Source organism: Mycteria americana, chromosome 18, assembly GCF_035582795.1.
Source record: "Mycteria americana isolate JAX WOST 10 ecotype Jacksonville Zoo and Gardens chromosome 18, USCA_MyAme_1.0, whole genome shotgun sequence".
In the NCBI taxonomy this organism is placed as follows: Eukaryota; Metazoa; Chordata; class Aves; order Ciconiiformes; family Ciconiidae; genus Mycteria; species Mycteria americana.
Genome location: NC_134382.1, coordinates 4,084,873 through 4,110,817, shown reverse-complemented (window position 1 = coordinate 4,110,817; position 25,945 = coordinate 4,084,873). Strand labels below are relative to the sequence as shown.

At 40.8% G+C, this 25,945-nt stretch overlaps 1 protein-coding gene across 2 annotated transcripts in view; it reads left to right on the top strand.

Annotated features, from left to right (window-relative positions):
• The window catches only part of CAPZB (capping actin protein of muscle Z-line subunit beta), a 61,159-nt gene that overhangs the window by 12,943 nt on the left and 22,271 nt on the right, over positions 1 to 25,945 (top strand). For both annotated transcript variants that reach the window (XM_075520871.1, XM_075520870.1), the window contains exons 2-4: positions 4,121 to 4,210; positions 15,809 to 15,930; positions 21,322 to 21,435. In XM_075520871.1, the coding sequence (XP_075376986.1) occupies positions 4,121 to 4,210; positions 15,809 to 15,930; positions 21,322 to 21,435 (326 nt within the window). The remainder of the gene's footprint in view (positions 1 to 4,120; positions 4,211 to 15,808; positions 15,931 to 21,321; positions 21,436 to 25,945) is intronic.

Here is a 25,945-nt window from a genome sequence, read left to right as displayed (position 1 = left end):
GGGTCAGCTCCTGTTGCCTGGTGTTATCAGCGGACAGTATCCTGCCAGGGGACCATTGACAAATGCCAGCTATTCCTGTGCCCTGTCCCCCCTTATCCTAAGGAGCTGTGTTGTTTAGGGGACATGACGAGTGGGAGCCAAAAGGAAGTTCAGCACTTTGCCTGTTTTAATTTTGGCAGTTTGCATCCTCTTTCATGGTAACTGCATACAAATGTAAGGTCAGAAGAGTCCCTTGCTCTTAAAATGAATAACAATGACCGTAGCGCACCCTTGTTTCAAGCACTGAAAATGGAAATACATTGTTTTATTACACAATCTACAAACACGCCTTCTCAAAATGCCTGAACAAAACCTATAGTAACTTCCTGTTTTTTTTTTATTTATGTGTTCTGCATTGAATGACATCTGCCCATACTCAGGCTTTGAACAACATTGCTTACAGTGAATGGAATTAAAGTATACAACTGTGCCTCTGTGCAACTACACATTTATACAACTGCCTTTTTTTCAGCAGTATTTATTTTTCTTTGAGTCTCAACACAGACTGCCTAGCCACAGAGGCCCGTGGCTGTTCTGAGAGGGTTTCTCTTTTGGAAATACGCTAAGTACAGCAGAGAGACTGAAGAGAAGAGCAGATCCAGGCAAAGGAAGCTGAACAAACATAGCTACTCCTATAGACATATTCATAACATTTTTCCCTGTGGTAGTACCACGGGAATGCTATAGCAGATGCTTAAGTGGAGATTCTAGGTAGCCAAACATCTTTAGAGGAAACTTATTAAGGAGCTTTCATCTAAGCTAATATTTTCAGTCTTTGAGATTCCTATGATCTCTAAATCCTTCAGTGACTTGAGCTGTAATAAAACTTCATTTAGAATTTCTGTCTGAACTCCCTACTCCTCCACAGGAGCTCTGTGCTGGATGAAACAGGAATGGTGGAAAACGGCCTCATATCAAGTAAACACTAAGCTCATTAAGTCCTGCAACCTCAAAGAGCTTGGCTTCAAGAGCAGCCCAGACTGGGAGACAGCCTGTCTAATCACCTTCTCAGTGAGCAGGAGCTTATAAGCCTCTTCATGTCTAAAGGCAAAAATTCTGTAGAAATGTTTTGTCTGGAGATTGGTTAAGCAACCATGTCTTCAGTATGCAGTGCTAAAAGAGAATTAAGCAAATGGAAATCCAGAACAGGTGAAGTTAAGAGAAGTAGGTTGGGTCAACTGTGGTGAGGTAGGTGACACATATCCCAAGTCTCCGATGAACACCTTCCTCTTGGGTTGTGTGAAGGCTTTGTGGGATTTTTCAGTGCCTCTAATAACATGCTGCTGTCAAAATTGCAGTAGTAGTACATCCCTAGGAGTGTTCACCCTTCTATAAAATCAGGGAACCATGTGCTGCTGGTTTTGGATGTGATTCCTATCTCTTGTATCTAAATACCTATAGCTACTCTAGATACTCCAGCTGGGGCAGAGGTCTGGAACCAAAGGATGTATTTGACCACAGACCTGTTTTTTAAAACCTTACTTCACCGACAGTGAAAGAACCAGAAACAAAAGATGCTGGTAAATTACCTGTTCAGTTCTGAAATAGGACATACCAGATGTGTCCAATACCACAAGGTACCGCTATGCTCTGTAATCTGTGTGCTTTGTATTGCCTTTTTGACTGTGCCAGCACGGATTTACGCTGGATTAAAGTGACCGTACAACCACAGATTTAGGGACAGAAATACAGCAGAACCTGTCTTCGTTTCAGTGCTTTAAGAGATCTTCTGGCAAGCCATTTAATTAATTAAATGCTCTGCAAGAAAACTGAAGAGTCCTGATGCTCAGCCTTGCTTTTACCCCTTTGATACCAGGAAAATACACTGTTAGTATGTGCTTGAATATTTTTGTTTTTCCATTGTACACAGCCATGTATGCCAGCCGTGTCTGAACCCCTTTAAGAATCTCTGCCTTAGAGAGTCTTGCTGGTGTCTTTTTACAGCTGTTATTGAATATATTGTTATAAAAATGGTCAGTCCAAGTTCCTTTGGTTAATCCATAAAACACTGCAAATGTAGACACTCCTTCATTCAGCGTAGCTTATTTCAAAACTATCGCACTGTAAAACACTTATTCTGGGGTTGCAGCTTTAGTGGTGCTTTTTAACATCATCTTTCCCTAGGCTTTTTTGTCTATTAAACAATTCCAGCTGGCAGAGGAGGACAGAGCACTTCTGTAAGTGTTCCCACAATCCCAAAGTGAGGAGCGTGACCTTGTGACCATGTGCCAGCTTCCCTTCCTTGACGTAAGAGATAGCGGGAGGTAAAGACAATACTTGGTGAGAAAGATCCCCTGCCTGAGCTTGGCTGCTGGAGCTGGGCAGGCGTAGGCCATCTAAATAGTATCTTTCTTCTGGGCCCTGAAAGGTTAGTAGCAAAAAGTGAGTAGTTTTTGCTTCCCCTGAACATCTAGTGAAGATAAGTAAAAAATTTTGAAAATCTTGGCCATCACTTTTGTGCATGAATGCGATGATAGTCCGTTCAGCAATTGATTTGTGGTCCCTTTCCAAGATACATAACTTCACTCCAGACTCATTTCAGCCAAGGACTTGCTTGTCAGGTTATCCAAGTATTTAAAGAGAACGGGGGGGGGGTTATGTATGTTATTGAATGTGTCCTCCTTCAATGACAACAGGTGACTGTCATAAACTTCTGTTCTTGGTGTCAGTGCATCCTGCTTTTCAGGTTGAAGCCTCAGATCTACAGGAGGCTATTGCAGATTCATGGGAGCTGATGCCTAACTGTCTGTAGAGCTGGAATATTTTGCTAAGATTATGTCCTATAACCTGAACTGGATGAGAAATAAATATATAATCTCCCCAGACCAGGCTGTCTGACTTGCTGGCTGTAAAATATTTATCTTTTGATAGTGAATGGGTAGTACCTTTAAGAACAGCTTTCATAATGGATGTCCTCTAAACGGAGAGCTGCCTCCTTTCTTCATTGCTAGGGTATAGCTTAATTGCAGGAAACTTTGCTTCCTGTTTCTCCCTGACCTGGGGGCTGCTACTTGAATAATGTGATAATGTAACTGCTTTAGTTTTGAAGCCTTTCTTAAATAAAACTTTTGGAGCTTGGCAGAACACAGGAGGGAGAAGTTAAAGCTAAGCTTGTTGTATATGGGTGGCTAGAAATAGCAAAGAAAAAAGGGAGGGGAGGAAGCACTGAAAACAAACTGGCTATGCTTCAGCTGCCTGGTGACCTGCTGATCAAAGTAACTCGTGCAGATTTTGGGTACTGTTAGGCTTGCAGGAAAGTGTCTGTTTATATCTGTTGGCGAGAAGGAGAGCTAAAGGTTATGTCAAGAACGTGGTTCAGCTCATCAAGTGTTTGTGGTAATGTCTGTTGCACATTTTCTGACTCTGAAGTGGAGTTTAAGGATTTTTTTTGTGTCAATTGGATGTGAGACCAGCTGCAATAAGCCCTTTGGAGTACGTTGCTGTGATTTCTCGAAATAACTGAAGTCCCTGATTTCTCAGGTACAGGCAGCTTTTGGTGTGTGTTTTGTAGCAAGGAGGAAATAATGGATCATACTTTGCATGCATGTTTCATTCTGGTTTTTTGATAAAGCTGAAGGAGGGAGAGAGAGCTCTGTTGGAACAGAATTTGTCTTGGATACTAGTTATCTCAAGCTGAATGGCACAGTACAAATGAGGAAGTGTTAAAACTGCTTCAGGAGAAGGAACTTTCAGTTCCCTAACCCAGATTATTATTGAGATAGCATGGAAAAACAATGCATTAAACATTTGCACCAACGCTGGAAACAGTTTTTGGTGAGGTAAGGACTGGACTCCTTTCCATCAACAGCAGTGTTAAATTGGCCGCATGACACCAGTTGAAGCCGTGCTCTTAAATCCATAGTCTAGAACGCTTTTTGCAATACCAGGTCAGTAATCCGCAGTCAAATGGTACTGAACTTTATTGAAATCTATTTGTATTAATACAAAACATGCTGCCGCTTAGAACTAGAAACTGTCTCTCTCGTATCAGAGGAGTCAGCAAGCACTGGAGTTTGTGCGTGTGTGAATGTGATGTATTACCTGTACATATTGTGATGGAGGGATTTTCTTGTTTCTGCAGAGTGACCAGCAGCTGGATTGTGCCTTGGATTTGATGAGGCGTCTGCCTCCGCAGCAGATAGAGAAGAATCTCAGTGACCTCATTGACTTGGTGAGTATTGGATGCTCTAACCAAGTAATGGCTGAGTCCTGGGTGTGGTGAAGATCTGGTATGTAAGAACATTTTCCGAAGCATCTCAGAGCTGTGGTGATTTGTTTCTCTCCTTGTCTTCTGGCAAGGTTGAAGAATACAGCAATTGCCCAAACAATGTCAGGCATCTACATGTTTATTTTGGGCAAGCCAACAGGTACTACTGTGTATACGCGGACGCGCTTTCGGATGAAGGGTCATTAGCAGCTTTCTTGATGAAGTCATCACCAGTTTGGAGGCTGCTGTTCAGGAAAAGTAATTTGGAACAGTTTTATACAAGGTTGATGCGTGCCCTCGTACGTGTGTATTGTCTCCTGATAAACTACCTGCCTGTTTGTAGTTTGACACAGGACTTGTGCATAGGCAAGGTGGATGTGCTATGGCACATGCTTCAAAGACATTACTGAGACGGAATATGTCAGAACACTGGGGTTCTGGAGAACACCCAAGTCTATTTGTAATTTATGCTATATCAGGTATTCTGCAGTCCAGTGAGTATCCAAAAAAACCCAAAAACCTAGCCAACCACCTTGTGCCCAATACCTGTTTTCCGCTTGCCCCTGAAACATTTGTTTTCCTTCTGTAAACTGCTGATTAAGAAAATTAACTTAAGAAGGATGCGTATGCTCGTTAGTAGTTGCAAAAGAGTTAGTTGCACACCCTCTGGTGCACAATTGGGCTATAATAGGCTAGCTAGAGTCAACTGTCCCTGAAAACAGTGTGTGGCACAGTTGCCTCTGGAGTAACTTGAAGTATTACTGAAATATGGATATAATCTATATAGAACCTACTATATGGGCAGCTGGGAAAGTTTGTTTCTATTGTCCGGCCTAAATATATGGCTTACTTCTGACCTAAGCTTCTAAATTTTTGCAGACAGAGGACATTGAAGCTGGAACAGGGCTGTTAGACCTTTCAATAAAGCCTCTCCTCTTATCTGTAGTGAGAAGTACATCCCTTTTCTGTGGCAGGTCTGCATTTTATGCATGATGCTGACAAACCTTGTCCAAGAGACCCTAAAAATCTGATGGTTCTGCACATAGCAGCTATTTGAACTAGTGCCTCTTGATTAAATTGTTTAAATTGTGTCTGAGCTGTTTTGTCATCTTTGTGTGCAGAAGAGCAGCTTCTTACCAGGTAAAAGTTTAGTTGAGGAGGTCTGTTCCTAAGTGGTATTGAAGCTGGTGTTAGTGAACTTGGGAGGAGTCCCATGGTCAAAAAGCTGTGGCTGACTTAACTTTATCAAACTCTATTTAAATATTGCTTTTAGTTACATAAGCCAAGGTGCAGGTAAGAAAGGTAAAGAAATTATTCCCCGCAGGAAGGGATTATTTATTTCTTGAAACCATGTAGTAATTGGCTACATCTGTGCCACCAAAACTCTTGGCAACCTAAAGCATCGTTTTTGTGGCTGTTGTTGGAGATAGGACACAGAATAACTAAATCATTGATATGATCTGGTGCGACACGGTTGGTTTTCTGATGAAATTTGGAGGACTGAATGGATATCGGGGTTTTGAGCAGCTCCAAGGACCATTCAGAACAATGAGTTGTTTGGGGAGCTATGGCAAGCTTGACTGTATAATTGGTATGAGGTTTTTCTAATGACTCGGAAAATTGCTGGTTACCTCTAAATGTTGGAATTACTTTTGGATGGTGCTCATTAGTGCTCTACATGCTTTCCATCAGCAACACGCTCACTGGGCTTCTTTTCATATTGCAAGTGTAACATGAAACAGACCAGTTTGAATGACGCTTGTTAGAAGGAGGGTCTGTGTGATTCCCACACGAGTCATTGCAGTCCCTTCTCTGGGGTGGAGATGGAACAATTTGTTAAATCCAGTATGATTTCTTCATTGTCGAGACATCTGTAGACCTCTTCTGCAGCCCGCGCTCAGCCTGACGTCTGCAAGACTGAAGTCTATGCTCTAGCTAGACAAGAGCAGTGTATGCACTGCCACCTGTAATAGTTCCAAAAACATCATAAGCCAGACTCAGGCGAATAATTTTTTGACCTTTTTTGGCAAGTTTCATCCAAACCTTTACAGCTGACGTTTTTATTCTGTTTCCTGTACCATTACCAGACAATAACCTCCTTGAAGGAAAAGGTCGGACTTCAAATGCATGACGAGCATGAGCAGGTTCATTAAATTTGTGATAGAATTATAAAAGATGGCACCCTGACTTCTGCTTACTTTGTGCTTGGTTTCCTTGCTTCATTACACTGCCATGCTGGAGTAGACGTGAAGCAGGGGCCCGCGTCATTTTTTTTCGTTGTGAAGCGTAGGTTATTACTTGAAGTCTGCTTGCAGCTCAGCTTTCCGTAGTTTTTCTATAGGAATAGATCTCCGGACTGATGAGTGTAGCTACTGTTTTGGTGCTTGCTTAAGATCCGTTGAAAGGAGATGAAGATGACTTAGAAATGTCTTTGCATGCAAAAGGGTTTCCAAAACCATGATAGTTGGAAATGGACATCTACTTCCTAGGCTTGTGTTCCTGCTGGGAAGGATGACTGCACTAAGTTCCCTCCCTGAGGTCCCTCTTACTCTGTGAAAGCCATGCTCTGCTGTTGCTGTTTAATAAAAGAGCATCTTGCTGCCAAGATGAGTACGTGGAGTATGTTCAAGACTGTACGTTACTGCCCCCAAGTGTTGGGCTGACAAGGGAAAGGGTCCAAACTTGAACATGAAGTAAAAGGGTGGGTGGAAGAAGAGAATTTTTGGGTCACTGGCCCTCATCAGACCAGACACTTTTCATTCATTAGCAAAACAGTTTGTGGTTTGCCCTTTTACCACATCTGTTGTTGCATTTTTCAGACTGCTGAGTCTTCAATTAGAGTTCATTAGAGACCTTGTCAATCATAGGACTCCAGAAGTCCTGCCTGAAAGAAGCTGTGCGTGGTGCTGGTAATGTGCCTTGGCATGGAATGCTCTGGTTAGAATTCAATTAGACATTATTTGTAGAGACTACTCAGAGGCTGTCAAAATGTACAAGAGGACTTCTTAATCTCTACAAAAAGAACTTAGTGTAGGCACATACCATTTTAAGGACAACTAATTTAAATGAGAATAATCTTCCATGTAGCTCCTCTGGAAATGGATAACTGAAGTCTTGGAGCACCCACCTGTCAGCCAAGTCCGAACTGTAAAGCAGTTCCTGTAAGAGGAGTGCTAAAGATGATTGCACTGCTCTTACATGGAATTGTCGTGAGGATACGGCAAGTGATAGCACTTGTAACATTAATACAGATTTTAATTGTGTACCATAAATACTGCCTCACCTCCTTATTGCCTCACGTTGTCCAGAAGTTGCTGCTGTTGATATACTGTGCTTCTCATCGAAGTAAGTTGTGAATCACATCTGTTCTCATCACGTGCTGAAAGGAGAATATTAAGGGTATTTTCTGGATGGAAATGTTTCTTCTGTCAGTTAAGAGTGACATCTTGTTTTGGCTCATGGAAATCAGAGTGCCATGAAGTGAGGAAGCTGGTAGAGCTCACTTCCAAGTGGCTAAATGGTTTATACTGAAAGATCAGAACAATCTGAGAGAATTGTCCTCCTGCTTCCTTTCTCTTAAGATGAGTTGTACAGTAAGTCAGTCCCCATGTACTTTTAGCTGTGCTCTTTCCAAGAGAAACGCCAAAGAAGGCATCAGCTTTCAGGTAGTGCTGTCGTGGAGGATCTCCTCCTAGGACACCTTGGAAGCACACATAACAGGGTAGGTGAGCGATAGCTGGGGTCACAGCCTCCAGAAGCCTTTTGGGGTTTTTTGCGAGACTGACGTGTCTTAGGGGGATGCATCTCTGGGAAAGGTGGAAGATGGAAGTTGGATTTATTGTGCACGTGGGCCATGTGCAGCAAATAAGGGGTCTGTGACAGGATTGTCTTGATGGCTTTGACTTGAGTATGGAAGTTGATGTGCTCTCAATCTCGGTAAAAGTTAAGCAGGTTACTTTTGCAAGTATGAATTTCCTGCTGAGTGTTTAATTTGGATGTTTGCCTGTGTGTATTTAATATAAATTAGATGAAAAATCCAGCTGACTCAGAAAAATCAGATAGCTGGCATAAAGTGGGGATGGAGAATCATCCTTACAAAACTGGCTCACAAAATGGACAAGCAGACTCGCCAGGAGAGTGGGGTTTGCTCACAGCCACAACTTTCTTCCTTTCTTTTCCCAGTTAAGACTGAGATTCAAATAATACTCCACTTATTCCCAAAAGTGAAAGCTTTCTTGAAGTACAGAATCAAGCTGTGCTGTCATGGAAGAATTAAAGCTAGAGTTCTTTTTATAGATACAGCAGTCAGTAACTTTACTGGTTATTTTTCAAGGCTCTGTTTGCAATTAAAGATCTGGGAGGTGATCATCTTTGCGTTCTCATGACAGGAGAATGCTTAAGTATTTTTAGTAGAATGTATTACTCTTTAGAAAGTCCCAGAGTGATGAATTTAAAAATGTATAAACAGACAATTTTGAAATATTTGAACAATATTCAGGACCTTGCTTCATGTAGCTAGAGTGCCTCCAGGCAAGTATCAAATCTGCTTGCATGCCGTTAATAACTGAAGATATATGAAGCTAGAGAATTTATCCTGAGGAAAATTGCATTGCTTGGGCTGCACAGACCGTAAAGAACATGAGAATGTGACTGGAGCTTTTTGTATTTTGAGTCCAAGAGCCTAAGCAGTATGCAGCATTGAGGAGAAAGATAAAATAACTGAATGCAGATGGCCAACTGAATGTCTAGGGAGGGTGGAAGATGTTTAAAAAAAAAAAAAAAGATCAGACCCAGTGAAAACTTAAAAGAGTGGAAGCAGAAGTGCATTGACAGGCTCGTGGTCTCAAAGCTGAGTTTTTGACCTGCTGTTCTCCTGGCCTCGTTGACTTGCGTGATAGGCTCTAAGCCACCAGCAGCCAGTCGGGTTTCTAACGCAAGGGTTATTGGCTAAAGAAAGGGGCTCTGGCTCTCTGAATAAATTTATGGTTGTTCAGAGCCAGTTTTCCATTTGGCGAGTGGCTGTAAGCAGGAGCTTTTCCAGCTAGGAAAGATTACCTCTGGATATCTTGATGGTAATTGGAGATAGCAATTAATATATATAAATTGTTAATGTGATGCTTGGCTTAGAGCTAGCAACTCCACTTACTTGCATGAGACTGTAAAAGTGAAATTTCACTCCTGGCTTCGTATTTACTTACTCTTTTTCTTTTTAAGCCTAAACTGTGCCTTTTTTTCTTCCAGGCTCCTGCCACTGAACTGCTGGTGTTAGAGATCCGTAAAATGTCTGTTTAAATATCTTTCTAAAGGAGTGTGTGGGGGACATCACTTGATGACCTTGAATCCTAATTAGAAACTTATCTAACCTCTTTTAAAGATGGGGGGAGAAGCTAGGATATAGAAACATTGCCGGAGAGAATATGCCTCTGCATATCCCTGAATTGTTGCTGGATATCTCCAACACCAGCTGGACTCTTGACACAAGCAGTCAAGACTTCCCAAGATATTGATATGCTGTGATGGCTCATGGGACTTGTGACTGGTAATGAGATACAGAAGCCTTCACCTGCAGGTCACTAGTCAAAGTCTAGGGCAGTCTAGCCGTGCCTGCCAGATGGCTAGCTTTTGTTTCTCAGTAAGCTACAGAATGGGGAATCTAGCAAAAGCCCTATTTTATCCAGCAAATCATAGGAAGAATGCCAAGGATCCTGTTTTATGAGCGGTAGTCACCTTTCAGAGTTTTTAAAATGTAGTTTCTCGAGCTGAATTGCAAAATTCTGTAATTAATGTAATGTTTCTGCTATGACATCGCTAACTAGACAAACTTGGATCTGTAATCTTGTTAATGTTTGCCTTTTTCCAGAAAAGCTGATTGGTTTTAATTTTGGTTTTGCTAATTCTTGCAGTGCTGGAATTCAGTGCAAATACTTGGATAAAGCTGAGCTGTTTCCAATATCAATTACATCTGGTCTTGAACACACAAGTCCATTTAAGTGTCATTTAATAAACAAAGCTTGAAGAATGTGTGGCCCTTGGACATCTGATGGATCAAATTAAGGTTTAGCAATGTGTGGATTTGTGGGAGTGACTTTACTAGTGGTTTTAGGCCCAAGATGAGTGGAGCCAGGCTTCCTTCTTGAGTTTCCACAACATCCGTTAGGCCATGTCTGTGTTCTGCAGGAACAGGAAATCTTGAGGCTGTGGAATGCCTCAGAAAAATTATAATAATAATTAGATGCTGGCCCAGAGGGGAGGAATCTGGGCTGAAGTGGGGTCGTGTGCCAAAATGGTTATTTTGCAAGAGTGCCGGGTAACTTGCATGGGCTCTTCTTTGCATTCGAGCCATTTCCCCAAGTGATGCGGGCAGTGGCTTTGTCCACTTCTGTAATGATGTAAGTTCTCTTAAAAAAGAAAAATCAAGTCTTAAGAGTTCGCATGCAATTAAAATACTCGCTTTCCTGTTTGGATGTGTCTTTTAATTAAAAACCGCTCTAGTCACATGTATTCAGATACCTGCATGTTATAGACACAAATTCAAAAGACAAATGGGTCTGAATGCTAATCTTTTGAAGCTTGCTTTGTCTTCCTTCTGTTTTTTTAAGGAAAAAACGTTTCACCTTTAATTTTTGCTGCATTTAGCATAGTTTTGCAGTGTGTACGGTTCCTGTGGAGGTACATGCTGACCTCTGCATGGAAAAAGACTATTTCCAAGCACAGAACTTGACACTAACAATATTGCTATTTCAATTGTAAACATGATTCATTTCAGTCAAGGCTGTAGGAGAAAATAATAAACTTAGTGTACTCAAGTTGTATGTTTAGTAAGCCAAAATATTAACTGTCCTGAATATGTAAGGTGCAGAATTTGAGGCAATTCAGCCAGCATGATCCAAGCAAGGATGGAGAGTGGATGTAAGACGTGGAGAGCTGAAGTACTTATTTCCTCTAACCTTTTTTAGATGCTTGTTTAATCATATTTTAAAAAATAATTCAGAAACAATTGCTTAGTTGATAATAAGTTCCTTTACCAGAAAGTGAGTCAAGAAGGAATGATTATTAGGTTAGCTACTCCAAAAAGTGTACGGTTCCGACTTTGGCACAAGTGATTATTTGTCTTGATAGCAGAGCAGTTGACTTAATTAAAACACTGTCCACATACCTGACTTGCTCTGATGGAGAATACTGTTACATGAGACAACAGAATCCTTGTTCAACATGCAGGAGAGTATGCTTAACTCACTCTTCATTCAGTTTTTCTTTCCTCTGTACTACACATTCATTGTATATCTCCTTGGAAAAAAAAAAATCCCACAAACACAGTGCCCTGTTGCATGGTATGTGCTTCTGAATGATGCTGCTGTTCAGTTCCAGGCTGAGCAGCTGAGTCTGGACCCCCTGAGATTCCTCTTTTTTTTTTTTTTTTTTCTTTCTTTCTTTCCTAATTTACATTGAGGGTGGTCTCGCTCCATGACTATACATACAACCACCATAACAGATGATTGAGTGCTTATTTGTGGAATCATGTGTGCATTAGGGTCCAGAGCACGCTGTGGACCAAAGTAAATTAATGATGGCCTTTAGCTAAGGATATAAGGTTAAGATTGTATTCTACATTTGACCTTCCACTGCTGAGAGGGGGAAAAACTTGTGTCAAAATAAAGATGGAAGCCCAGTCTTTGCTTATAAAACAGTCCTCATAGCTTCAATGTTTTCATCGCAGTGACACTTATAGTGCAGTGATGAATTGAACAAAATCACTGCTTTGGCATTTCAGTATTTGGCCTGGGGAGTGGGTTAATTCTTGCGTTTCGAAATCTAAATCAAAGTTCCCTATATAATGACTGTTGGAGACATGCACTTAGGCACCTAAGTGTGTTTTGGCTTTTCAGATAACGTAGGACAAGCTAATAAGAAAAGTTAACAATGCAAATCCTCTGTTGCAGACTGAAAACTTAGGATCCGTTGGTCTTCTAAGCAGAGCTGTCTTTGGGATCAGAAGATTTGGATGTTTTCTTGCTAAATATAAACTGAATTCTGCAACAGTTTGAATGTGCACAAAAGTAATTTAAAAGCTTTAGGAAGGTTCAATACTTGACACGGAGAAGAATTTAAGGAAAGGTACATGCATAGTGTAAAATAATTGCTCAGTGCTTACACTGCAGCAGCTAGCTTAGCCTGGCTGTGCCAAATACCATTGCGTGTTCTAAAATGCAAATGACCTGAATTCAGGAGGAATCAAATAGTCTCATGAACGTGTAGCTGAAGTGTTTAAAGCTGCAAATTACCTTGTTCAAATTACTGCATTTGCCTTGTAAGCAGCTTTGTAACGTAGAAGAGGAAGACCAGTATGCATAAATCTTGTAAATTCATTCTTAGGAAGGAAGTACAGCAGCTGTTGAAAGTTGATGTAATAAATGATACAGAAATGATTCTCTTGGGGTAACTGTGCCACACTTGGATGTTTTTCTGATAGTTAGAATTACATGAGTAGTTCCATCAGCTGGAATATCTCTGTTCTTTTTATAAACAGTGTTGGAAATTTCTAATGCTTCCAAAGTAATGAGTGGGTTTACTTCCCTGTTTTATTCTGAAAGGAGAAAGAGAAAAGAATATATTGCCTGAAGTCCTGTAGAGTCTCTGTAGCGAAGAGACAATGGGTATATAGCATGCTATTACAGTAGACTATTATAATATAGTATAGTATATTCTAGTAAGTATATGATACAATGCGTTCACTGTTATGGCTGTAAGACTAGCCACAGCTCTTAGAAATTGGAAAAGTGACTGTGCTCATGAATATCTGGGTTACCAAATCATCCAGAGATAAGTTTACTTCACCATTACTGTGTGGAAATTAAATAGATTGCATCTTAAAAACAACGTGTTAAGAGTTCCTGCTAGTCAATAAGAAACTGTGCTCTCCCACTGAGCAGTATGGAAACACCATACTAGGCATGTGCTATTTTTAAAAGAAAGTTAAATTTAAAAGTTACTTGTGTGGCTTTTTGTAAGGGTCTTAGATTCAGATGGTTATTAGGAGCTTTTCTGCAGGGGAATTGATTCTGTCTTGAGTTTGGGATTTCTTTTGAAAATGCTTTGTATGTATATTTGAGTTTGAAGAATTGTACAGCGAGACCTCTCGTGCTCTCTAACCGCACGTGTAGCATAGGGCTTTTCCCAAAGAAATTGAATAGAAACAGAATCTGGGAAAAACGCCACTTTTCTCCGAGTTGTGTTTTCATCACTATAACTCATTCTAAACGCACGTCAGAGTGAGGAGTCCGTTCCTAGACGCTTATCTCTGTGCTGATGGGCAGCTGGCCAAGGAGCAGCCGAGAAGAAGGAATATATTCAGCTGGTCACTCTTCGGAACACCGTGGAGCCTAGCTCTTAATGATGAGGTGCTTTGGGTCTTGTTGTGTGTGCATCCGAAATTGAAGCAGTCATCTCAAGTTGCTCTCTGCCTGAAGAGTCAGCCTAAAATTAATAGCTAATGGAGAAGCGAAGGAAGAGGCAAAGTGGAACCAGATGGGCTCACGAACACAGATACATCATTTCACTTAACTTGGGCCACGACACTGCTGATTTGTATCAGCTCTGTGGAGTATTAGGGTTGTCTGTTTTCAGAAAAAGTAAAGATTTTCCTAGGAGCTGCTTGCGTCCTGTCCACTTTTATTTACTCAGTGAATGCGTAATGGTTTTGAGGTCGCTGCAGCCAGGTCTCCGAGTATCAAATGATGAAGGCCAATGAGAAGCATCTAACTTTTATATAAATACGTAACTGCCCTGCTCTTTAATCTAGACTCTTCAGTTATCCCTTGTTACCACATTACAGTGTATATAGACCAAAGTAAAAAACCCCAAACTAATATTTCAGCTTTTTCAGCACTGTCAGTAACATTACCAACCATTTATTGGGTTTTCTCTTGTTTTTTATGTGTTTATGGGGTGATTGTGTGGGCTAGGTGTTGCGTCTCTTGCTAACCACATCTTGTTTTGTACTTTGGTCTTTCTGGGGTTTTTTTGTCTTTTGCGGTCATGTTGTTTTATATTTGTCCCTGCTTACTTTGACTTAATATCCTCTGTATGTTATTGCCTTGTACTTGGGATTAGGAATGTTTTTGTTTCAGGCAGTTTGATCTCTTATGTCGCATCTAGTGCATTAAAATAGTTTGCGTGTATGCTTTTGGGAGCTGTTGCACCCCTAATTTGTTTTTTCTCCTGTAGGTTTCTTTCCTTTGAAATCATATCAACCAGTTCACTGAATCAATGGCTTGAAGAGAAGAAAGCACATTTCCATGTTTTCTTTGTTCCCTCCTCCCTCCTCTTTTCATTTCTTATGAGTTGTGAATTCATCACTTCATGATTAATTTTACCCTCGATTGCATTTTGTCTTCATGTTCGCAATTGGGTTTTCATCTCTACAATGTAGAATGAAATGTGGAAGAGATTCCACATTGGCTATTTCTTTTATTTTCTGTATTAGCAGATTAAGATAAAGAAGATTAGCATGTCGTCACCAATATATTCAAGAACTTACCAATTGTCCTATACCCTGTTGTGTTCCCAACCTTCTGTTGGGAAAGAGCGTTTTACTTTAGTCCCTTTCCCTTAGGGGGGAAATCTGGAATGCTTTTCCCAAGGGAAATAACCAATACACTAATTGTTTAATAATAGCTCCAGGAATGATTTGTTGATCGTCCCTCAGGTAGATCGGGGCACACTGCTGCACGTGCCCTAAAGTATCTACGGGGGAGATGAAGTTCCTGGAGGAAGCTGCTAGCATGGCCAAAGCCTGCAGTATAGGAATATTGATACTGATAACGGGGCTGCTGTCAGCCCCAGAACGAGAGGCCATGGGATGGAATTTGCTTGATTTGCTTGTGCTTGCATCCAGGCTAGCTTCAGGCTGCAGAATGTCTCATCTCTTTGCAGTACGTCAAAGCCTCTCTGCCACGTTAAAAGCAGATCTTGTAGTCTTTCTCCACACAAAGTGCAGGGAGACAGCTGGGATTATGAATCCATTAAAAGCTACCTGTGTAGGAGATGTGTTTGATTTATACGTGCACGCGCACAGACGCACGCGTATTTTATTAGCCAACATGGTAATGTTTGGCCAGCTGCCTGGAAACTACTCTAAACTCTACCCAGAGTGGGAGCTTGTGAAAAATACGTTCTAGCGTATGGATGGTGTATTCTTTTAGCAGCTCTCTCGTTTCCACTCCATTATAAATATTTACCTTTATTCATCAGTCCTTGACAATCACTTTACTGGCCGTCTTTGGCAAGAAGCTAACATGGAGAATGTATATATTTAAGTGTACTGGACCACACTAGTGGTTAGGTAATTAAATCTGAAATTATTGGAGGTGGGAGCATAGGATTGTGTTGTAACTTAAGTGCAGCTTGCCTTTTTTTTTTTTTTTTTTTTTAAAAAAGGGTTTCTGGCTTTGGGACAGATGTGGGCTATTAATAACAAAATCTGTTCTTAGGGATGCCAGTCTCTTTTAACCTTAATGTGTTATCCTCTCTTCCCTCCCTGTTTTTTTTCCTCCAAACCATCAGGTCCCAAGCCTCTGTGAAGATCTCCTCTCCTCTGTTGATCAGCCATTGAAGATTGCACGAGATAAGGTGGTAGGAAAAGACTATCTATTGTGTGACTACAACAGAGATGGAGACTCATATAGGTGAGTTCATATCCAAAGCAAGGAGCTAACTGGTTTACTTTGTAAATGAGAACTACGTACAAGTATTGCAGTCCTATCTCCCTCTTATTCTTAGCCAAAAAAAGAAATTTAATGATATTAAACTCTTCTTGGTGATGAAGCTGGGACTGTTTCAGAACCTCTTCTCTTGGCTAAGACATTGACTGTGGAAGTTGTTCTTGGTATTTCCCTCATGTGAAAGGGCATAAACATCTTCATCTCCAGACCACCGTGAAGTGCTTCAGTTTCAGATAACATGGTTGTATGGCTGCTAATCTGATGACCTTTGCAAGGCAGGTCCCCACTGTCTGTCTCCAGAACAAGATATGTTTTATCCTAGAAACCACAGTGTTTCTGCACGTTTTCTTTCCTGTGATTTGCAGTCATTCACTGAAGCCTAAAATGTGATGATGTTATCTTGTTAAAGGGGTGACTAACACATTTCTCTTAGGTTTTCTGTAGAATAGTTATGTCTTAGAGAATTAAAACCAGTTTGATCTCTAGAAGAAATGATTGTGATGGCCTTGGCGTGAAGTTAAACCATCTATTGTTGCTAGGTTGTAAAACTTTTGGAATGGATAACAACAGAAAAGAGATGATGCAAGCAGTCGGTTCAAACAAAATCATCTTCTGTTTCTACAAAACAGGGTGGACTCATCAGCTGGGAAAGGCTCTTGCACTCACGTTTTGCAAGGGATTGCATCTGTCTTTGGACATGCAATGTCATTAGTTCTCTATGAAAATCTTGGCCCAAGTTTTTTAGCAAAGAAAAGGAATCCGTCTCTACCGAAATAGCTAATTTATTCTGAGGACTGTAGACAAAAACAATGAAAATATTAGAACAATATAAGCCGCATGTAATTATAATATAATGAATTTTGAAGTAGAAAGGACTGTAATACTGGAATGGTACAATGAGTTTTCAGTCTTTTGGCTGCCACTTTGAACGCAGTCTCTCTTTTAATGTTTTTATTCTATACCTTGCCATTAGGATGATTACAGCTGAGTGACTGTAATCGCCCAGGTATTTGAGCATTTATTTTTTTCCCCCCTTTTTTGCATTGCCTGCCTTTTCTTAATGGCTGTAGCAACAGTGGCATAGTTCCAAATATTCAATTAAGAGTCACAAAGCTTGTAGTCCAGAAACCTTTGTGAATATCGCATCACCTAGCTTTTATTCTTTTCTCTTAACAAAAAGGGTGCTAGGCTGTGAAGTAATGACCACCGTTCATCTTGTGTCCTGAGTTAACAGTTCAGCCATTCTGCTGCTCCTGGTTATGACTGTAAGGGTTACATCTCTGGCTCTCCTTGCAGCTTCATGGTAATAGCTTACATTTTTAGTGCTAACAGCTGGAACTGATCTACAGTACGAATTTAGCTTTGCTTTGTGCAGATTTGCAGTGGTGTTTTACATTCACCTGGCCAGAATGTTTCAAGAATTCTATTTCAGAGTGGAATTCCAGAAAATATTTTAACAATTTTTTTTTTCTTTGGCTCAGGCCATCATTGCAGAAGTGAGTAAGCTTATAAAGGATTCTAGATTAATTGGTTTCAATTACTTTGAGTTGCAGGAAAGGTACTTACCTAAACTGAAAGCATTATCTGTCTGCAGATGATTTACAAAGAGAACATGCTGAGATTCATTTTGTCCTAGAAGTAGGAGAAGGAGACTGATAATGGATGCAAAGTTTGACAGTGTGTCTGGATTGTGGCTGAGTGTAAATCTTAGTGAGTTTTTTTAAAATATAACCTATTGCAGTGGCCAAGAAGTAAGAAGGTCTCTAAGGTGAAGTGTTCACTCATATTGTTTAGGGTACTAGTCTAACATTGAAAGTTTGTTCAACCTTCTACAAAAGAGCCTGCTGCCTTTTAAAAGCATTTGTGCATTAAGCTTGTATGTCGAAGTCGGTCAGATCTATGTTAGCAGCTACATGCATTTAAGCAGTTCTAAATTAGTAGCTAGCATAGAGTTTTATAGGCTCTGCCCTCCACAAGGTGTACTCACGCAGCTGCGTCCTCTCTGGCAGATGCAAGAGAAGGGATTAGATCCTGTATTTCTTGTGGGTCTTTCAAGACGTGCTTTCTCACTGAAGTTGTGATACGTTTCTTGCAGTCCCCTTGCATCCTATTTAAGCTGTTGACATGAGCATCTATCACCAGCGGCGCAGGAAACCTGAAAAGGCCCTTGTTAAACAGTATTGTGACACGCTGCAATAACTAATAACACTCGCTCCCCCCACCTCTCCGTGTTTAATTAGCGCATGTGGCAGCCCTTTCTTTAAGGTTAGTTTCCTGCTTGCCTCTGAGATTTGCTCAATCTCTTTCTTTCTGAGAAGATATTTAAATAGTTACAAGGAAACAGGAGGACTTAGGTTTCTTAAGTCACTTCAAAATTGTCAGGACTTATTAAGTAATGGGGTTTCAGAAAAGCTATTTAATTTATTTGTATAGAATAGGCATAATTTATTAATTGCTGGCATTAAAGAATGCTGTTCTTCAAGGCTTTCGATTCAAGCATTCTGGATTGAAGTGATTCTTCCTTCTGGAATTGATTGGTCTCAGCTCTGTTTCGTGAAGTAAATTCTTTCTTTCAGTACAAAGCAAAAGCCTTTAAAAACCAAGCGATGCTAACATGCGCATGTGTTAATCCCATTCTGTGCCTGTGTTCAGACACTGTTACTCATACCTCATAAAATCTGAAGTTGTTACTGGGAAGTGGCTCTTACACTAATTTAATCAATTAGGCCAAAATCTAGGAGGAGTTTACTGTGCTTTTAAAAGCTTTCAGTATTTCCACAAAGATTTTTCAGAACCACACGCTTGATTAGAAGTCCCAAGAAATACTGTTCCCTGCCTGCAACGTGCTACATCCCCAATTACTGCACACTTCAAACTAAACATTGGTTTTCTTCTTATTGGAGAGGTTGCTAATTGCATTTCTGTTAATACTAATCCAAGGATTTCAAAGCATTTTGCGGACAAGTGAGCCTCCTGCTACTTTGGCAGGAAAGGTGGAGCTAGGTAGTCAGACTTTCTCACTAGGAATCAAGTTTTATAGGGTTTTTTTTGAGCGGCTTTACAATTTGACTGGGAATTAGCTTTGAAAAAAAGCTGCTGCGGGATGTTTGGCCATTGAGCTGATAACTCCATCTGTTTCATGGGGCAGCACACAGGGGAATGAATATCCTAATGCTTAGCCCATCACAGTTTACTCCTTCCTTGTATTTAGACTTGATTTTCTCCATGTCGAACATGGATCAGAAGGTAGATTTTTGGAGTCTCTCTTGGATCTTCATAAATAGATAATTTTCAGTTTCTTCCTATTATCGCACTACTGCTTGTGGGAGCAGCCTTTTGTGCGCGTAGTCTCGCAGGCACTTCTGCGAGTGCTCCTGTAATAACAAAGGTTTGTGGAGGATATCAAACAGCCGTGGAATCCACATTGTGAAGGCAGACCTTTTATTAATTTTTTTTTTTCTTTATAAGACTTCAAGGTCCCTGACTTTGTCCATACAGTTCCACTCTAAGTATGTTTGATCACTCTATTAAATGGAATCCGTATGGGGAATTTGGTGCCAACAACACTGAAACCTGTTAGCTGAAACAAAAAACATTCTCTTTTAGGGAAATTAGAGGTCTGACTTTTGAAATTTAAGTGCTTGTTCGTCTGTCTTTCTTCAAATAGCCTCCATTTAAGTTTTTAAATGCGTTGTGAGTACTCTTCCCCAAAAAGAAAAAAAAATACAGGGTTGTGTTACGAGTTTTTTTTTTTTTAGGTGAAGTTGCTGCTGGCTCCAACTGTAATGGGTTGAAAATGCCACAATCTGCTAGCAAGAAGAATCTATGTTACTAGGCTTCCTTTAAATCCCACTCCTGCAGCCTGCAAAAGACATCTAATGTTTACAATTAAAGTATCTTAACTGTGGCTTCTGCATGGGTTCTCTGCTCAGTGAAGCACAGTGTTCCGAATTTACAGGAAACAGTAGAATTTTTTTATGAATTTGCCTTTTAAAATTTAGTAGAGAAAGAAAAAGTAAGCGCATCCTAATGAATGCTGCTGATAAGGTAGCAGTACACTTCTGCGTTGCCAGGCATACAAACCCTGGCTTTGCTTTTGCAGACTTCATGATGGCAAGGTCAACGCTCTGTCTGCCTGAACTTCTTTGGTGTCGTTTGGTTTTGTGTGTACTGCCTGATGGGTGTAGGTGTGCCACTTGGGAATCCCGCAGATAGGACCGGTGGTGATTTTTGCGTGAATCTTTTCCAGATTTCAGAGAGTTGTTAGGTAAAGGAGCACTACTGTAGCTGTTGACTTTTCTCCAAAGCAACCGAGTTTTAAGCGACTGTTTTAAAATGAGAACCACCACCTGAAAAACATTGCTCTGGGTGGACGTGGCATAATGATTTAGCTTTTCCTGGTGTCTCACCTTTTGAGTCAGACGTGGTAGGGAGGAGCGAAGTGTTGTAAAAGCGCAAAGCCAGAGCGAAGCAGAGCCCGTTCTTTGTGCTTTGCATTAAACAGATGTCAAAACTAGATGCCTTTCTGAGAAATGAATAACAAATGGCTACTGAGGAAAAAGCCCTTACGTATGGACTGCATTAAGACCTAGTGCTAGTAGGCTGGAGTATTTTGAAAGTGAGTAGGTAAAGGGTAGAGGTACCTTTCTTTAAACCAGCAGTGATATATGTAGGTTGGTTATTCACAGGGGAAATGAAGAGGAGAATGCAGGTTTACAGAATGGGAATTACGAAAGTCTCAAGCAGATGGGCAAAGGGTTCCATTAATCTTTTAATACCAAATCTTTCATTAAGAGCACAAAATCTCTTCCACACCTGCAGAAATCATAGTAAAACCTGCAGCTTTACAAACCCTGTTAAATCCTTCAAACTGTTCAAACATGTTCCTAATGTTATGCTAAAAGTAGAGTTTATTTCAAAGCAAAATAGTGGAGGAGAATTTGGACCTTAATTGTAGACAGCAGTGTTTAGCTCAAATACTGTCAGATCCCAAATAACCTACACAAGCTATTTGTATTTGCATGAAACTAAATAATGTGCAACAGTTGAGGCCTCATTTTTGCATATTTAAGAAGGAACAGATTCAAACCCAAGCATGATTATTTATACAGTAGAAACCTGAAGACGGGGAGTGTTCCCCAGGTACGCTGTAAATTTTGAGGAGTCAGTGTCCCCTTTTTGTCAGTGTTTGAAATGGCTGTTGAGGGTAAAATTTGTACAGATAGACTGCTCTCAGTACCTTTTGGTTTTTTGGAAGTTCAGCATCTGTGGATCGGGTCAGATCCACTGATCTCAAACCTTTCAGAGTTTGTCTCGGTTGTCTAACCGTCTCTATTTTCCTTGTCTCTTTGGCAGATCACCGTGGAGTAACAAATACGATCCTCCCCTGGAAGACGGTGCCATGCCATCTGCTCGGCTGCGCAAGCTGGAGGTGGAAGCCAACAATGCCTTTGACCAGTACAGAGACTTGTATGTCAGTTCTACCGTACAGAGCCCTCTGCTTTCCTTGTTTCCTTCAGCAGGCATGCAATACACACAACGAGTCTAAAATGTGGTCCCTAGCTGCCTCTGAGAGCGGCATACCAATGTATAGCAGAGGAAGAAGGGTAGGCAGCCGCTGATCTGCTGTTGGGAAGCGTATCCGCTGTGATTTCACGATACGAAAACATGATCAAATTTGTCAGCTGATGCCAAAGGCAGATGCTGAGGTGCTTTCCTGCCTCCCTCCCCCCTTTAACAGATTAATGGCGTCTTTGTCCTGAAATGACCTGTGTTCTCTTTGATCTTGACTAAATTCAGTCTTAAACCATCTGCTTTTTCTGTTCCCTCAAGACTGTACTCTCTCAAAATATCTCTATATATAGCAGCAACTTTCACATCTTCCAGTAAAATGACAGGCGCTAGTATACTGAAATGCAGCAGTTGTATGGGGATTCATTGGCTTCTGCTGCAAGGGCCAGTCTCTGATGCTCGTTTTAGGCCCTGTCTTGTTTAAGAGGTGTAAAGCAAAGGAATTAAGAGAGCATGTGTAAGATAAAGGTAGATTAGGCAGTGTCTTTTTTAAAGCAGCAATAGGAAACTGTCCAGGTGTCTTGTCAGTTGACCAATTTTTCTAAAAGGTGGGACTGCACTGGTCTTGCATTGCAGTCACATCTGAGGCCTCGAGATGTGATCAGGTTTAGCTGTCGCCTTTATAGATTGTGGTCTCCTAAGCAGTGATGGGATGGAAATAGCAAAGTGTGCGTTGCAAAGCAAAATGAACTTACTGCTTTATCCAGTAACGGGATGCTTTCTTACTGGAGATGCCTAATGACCATGAAAAAGGTGAACAAACCTCATTGCTTCTTCATATTGCCCAAAAATGGAGATAAAAGACATCCTCAGATGTGGTTCATCATGTGTCACTACTATTACAATGCTAACAAAAGCAGGTAAAAAGGTACTTTTCTTGCTGGATTTTCTACTCATTTTAAGATGTGGTTTGATGTAAATGTAGCCTGTCCAAATGTGTAGTCTTCACGCTGTTGTTACAGGTATCAAATTTTTACTTATTTTCATGCAGTATTTTCATAGATCTCCAACTTCTCTTGTAAGTAACAGTTGTTATTGGTATCTGAACTTACTGGAAGGAAGGAATTTTGCATATGCAGCAAAGAGAGGTTTGCAGTTACTCCCCAGGTGCAGAACAGACCAGGCCCAATAGGATTTTTAATACACTAAGATGAAAATGAGTAGGTTTGTGGAACCAAGGTTGTCTTTTTAAATCCCTCTCTGATCGGATGACCGTGAAGTCACGGCTGGATACAATAACTCCTTTTAAAAAGGTTTCGTTTGCAGGAAGGAAAGCGTGGTACCGGTTACTCTCAGACTTAGGTGAATCTGCTGAACCCTGTTCAGCATGTGGTACAACAGTAGTCTTAATACATTGTATGGAAGTAAAAGGCAAGATTGTAATCAAATTTCATCTTTCAGTTTGTCAGTCCAGGTTTTCTAGGCAATACGTTGTTGGAGGACATACAGGAGGGATTTCTCACAGAGACTTCATTCTCGTGTCATCAGCCAGAAATGACAGAGGTATTATGGCTTGTAGTGTAGTCAGACTAGATAAGCGCATCTGTCAGCACAGTAGGCTTTGATGCATGTTATGATCTCAAAAATGTGTCAGAAAAAGAGGAGAAGGGTGGTTTACATTTTGCTGAGTGGTGTAAAAATTGTGGCATTTTTGGAAAGAATTTGCAAAGTTAGGGAAACTTAACCTGACCATTTGAAGGGTTCCTCATGCTTGAAGTTGGAACTGATTTGTACTTTACCTACAACAGAGATTTGGATAGAAGCATGCTTTTGTTCTAGTAGTTGGACTCTGCAGTTTCCTTAATAAGACAATTGGATTTTGTATTTTGACAGCAGAAGCTTAATTTTTACTTGGAGATTGTAGGGGGGGAAAAAATGAGGTGGGGGTAACAAGTGCCAGCTTTTCTCACTGCTGCTTGCTGGTCTTGCCAACATATCAGGTTGGGAATGCCTGTAACAATTACCGGCATAACAGCTGCCGAAGCCATGTGGGAGTCTGAAGTGTGGGGAAGGTTGTAGTGGGAACAAGATGGCAATTGCAGTGATGTAATTTCCATGGTCTGCTAGAGCTGGAAACTAATACTGCGTACCCACTGTAGAGCCAGAAGTAGGTCTCAGCCATGTGATGTCGATTAAAGGTGTCACTAGCCTTCTGGTTTGGCAGCTTGCAGCACTGGGAAAGGAGTGCACGATGCATTGGTTCCAGGACAAAGTTATCAGTGTCATTTCAAATTCCAGAGCCAGTGACAACAGAGATTTTTTCCAGCATTGTGAAATATTTCAGGTTTGTTTGAAAGCGTTGATGTGTTAATCAGAAAAATAAGTAGCGTGCTGGCAGTCTTCAGTACTGTATCTTTTGTGGAAATTATGGTTTCTCTTATACGGGAACATTTATAATGGGTCCACCTTCCAGTAACGGTGTTCATTTTGTAGGCAGTGTGGAAAAAAAGTTTCTTGAATTGACCTGCAGAGACTTTCATTGTCTCTGTTCACTCTGATGGGGTTGTCTGTCCAAACAGGCTGTTCATAGGCAACGCAAATCTAATCGATACTTCGCATTACAAATTCTTTCTTTAAAAATGTGAGTTTAAGTGCAGTGGCTGTTGCACTGTTAAACTTTCGGTTTGCATTGCAGATTAAGAGGATGAAAACGATGCTGAGAGAGAAGCCTCTGATCTGACACATCAGGTTCTCATACAGCAGTCCCTTAAGAGGCCGTTCTGTCCCTCTCTCTACGGGGTAGAGAATGTTTTTGAACTACACCTCTAACCACAGCTATGCGGTGTTTTATGGTGGAGAGGTAACAGTTAATACAAAAATAATCTTATGTAAGCAGTCATTCACAGAGAACACCAGGCTCCAGTGTGCTTGAATTTCCTGGGCTGTTAGACATTTTATTGCTGTAATGAGGGTTCCTGCTAGGTTTTTCAAAGCAGTTTGTAGCTTTGTTGCCAGCCTTGCTGGGCTAAACTGCTGGATCTTGTGCTTGCAGTCATCTAGCCAGTATGGACTGCCCATCTAAGATGTTGTGTATCTTAATACCGTGTAAGCACTTGTCTCTGAGATGTTGCTGTGCATGGTGCTTGCTTCACTCCGCAGCTTTAAAATACATCTTACACCGGTCGTTCCAGTGGGGAGTGGAAGATGAAGATGTTTCCTTTCTATAGAAAAATAAGTACTTTTGAGAATATGTGCTATTCCCACTCTGCTCTCAGCATACGGTCCAAGCTTCCTCTGGATTATCTCCCTTTTTACCTTTACGCACAGTAAGTGATAATATCTCAGAGAGTTCATCTCGGGCGTCTCCCAAGACTTCAGATAGTTTCAGTTTTTCCTTGTGTCAGTCCCATTTGGCCCACATACCATTCCTTTTTAGATTTCTGTTCTAATCAGGTGTGGTAAGTATCCACCTACGTTTAGTGAGTCATCGGCATGTATTTGCCATTTCCCAAGGGGTTGGCACCTGCTAGCGTGGGTGTTTTGAAGGAAACGGTCTGTTATGCATTTGTTAACAATTTGTGTGAAATAATCCATACAGATTTGCCTGCTGGTGACTAGTCTTAAATTTGAGTTTTGTCCCCAAAAGCTTATTGGCCAGCACACTGAGTGTGACTGTAGTGTGAAAACAAGTTTGGGGAAGTCTTGTAGTATCGCATGGAGTTGTTTTGAATCATGAAAGCTTGAGAAGAAGAACTCTGCTGAATCTTCAGTGCCTCCTAACCAGTGCTGAGTTGTTCCCTATAAGTGTCTGTTTTAATGCAAACTACCTTTAAGTATCTCTAGAGTTGCCCACCTTTTATTTCTGGAGGCACGTTCATGTCTCTTTGGCTTAGAGAGGAATCATACTAGGTTTTAATTCCCTCTCTATTATATATGTTAAACAACAAGCATATTTCTTGGTTATCTGTTTTAGCAAAATGCCTGTCACTTTCCCAAAAAACAACTGTTTAATTTTGATCTCCTGCTGCCAGGTTTAACTCAGACACTGCCTGAAGCTAATGCCCTGGTATGTTTTTGTTCAGCAGGTTATTATTCCCAGATGGAAGTCTAATATCTTACGCCATTCAGTTAGAGCCTTGGCTCTCCACTTCCAATATCGTGAAGATAATTTCTTCAAACACATGGTTGTAATTTATTGCCCTTTGCTTGACGTGTGTGTGCAATTGATTGAAATCAAAGCATAATGAGGACCAGGGCATCTGGATAAATCTATCTATTTTAGATTCTGTGTTCTGTTGTTTTGGGTTGGAGATAATCAGTGCTTTAATTAAGTAATCTAATCGCTCTTTGTTGTCTGGAAGAAATCGTTTCTGAAGTGATTAAATAGACCTCCCTGGGGAAGGATGCTGCTGATCTGAATATTTCTACAAACAAGATGAGTTCTGGCAATTTTGGACCTGTTTAGTAA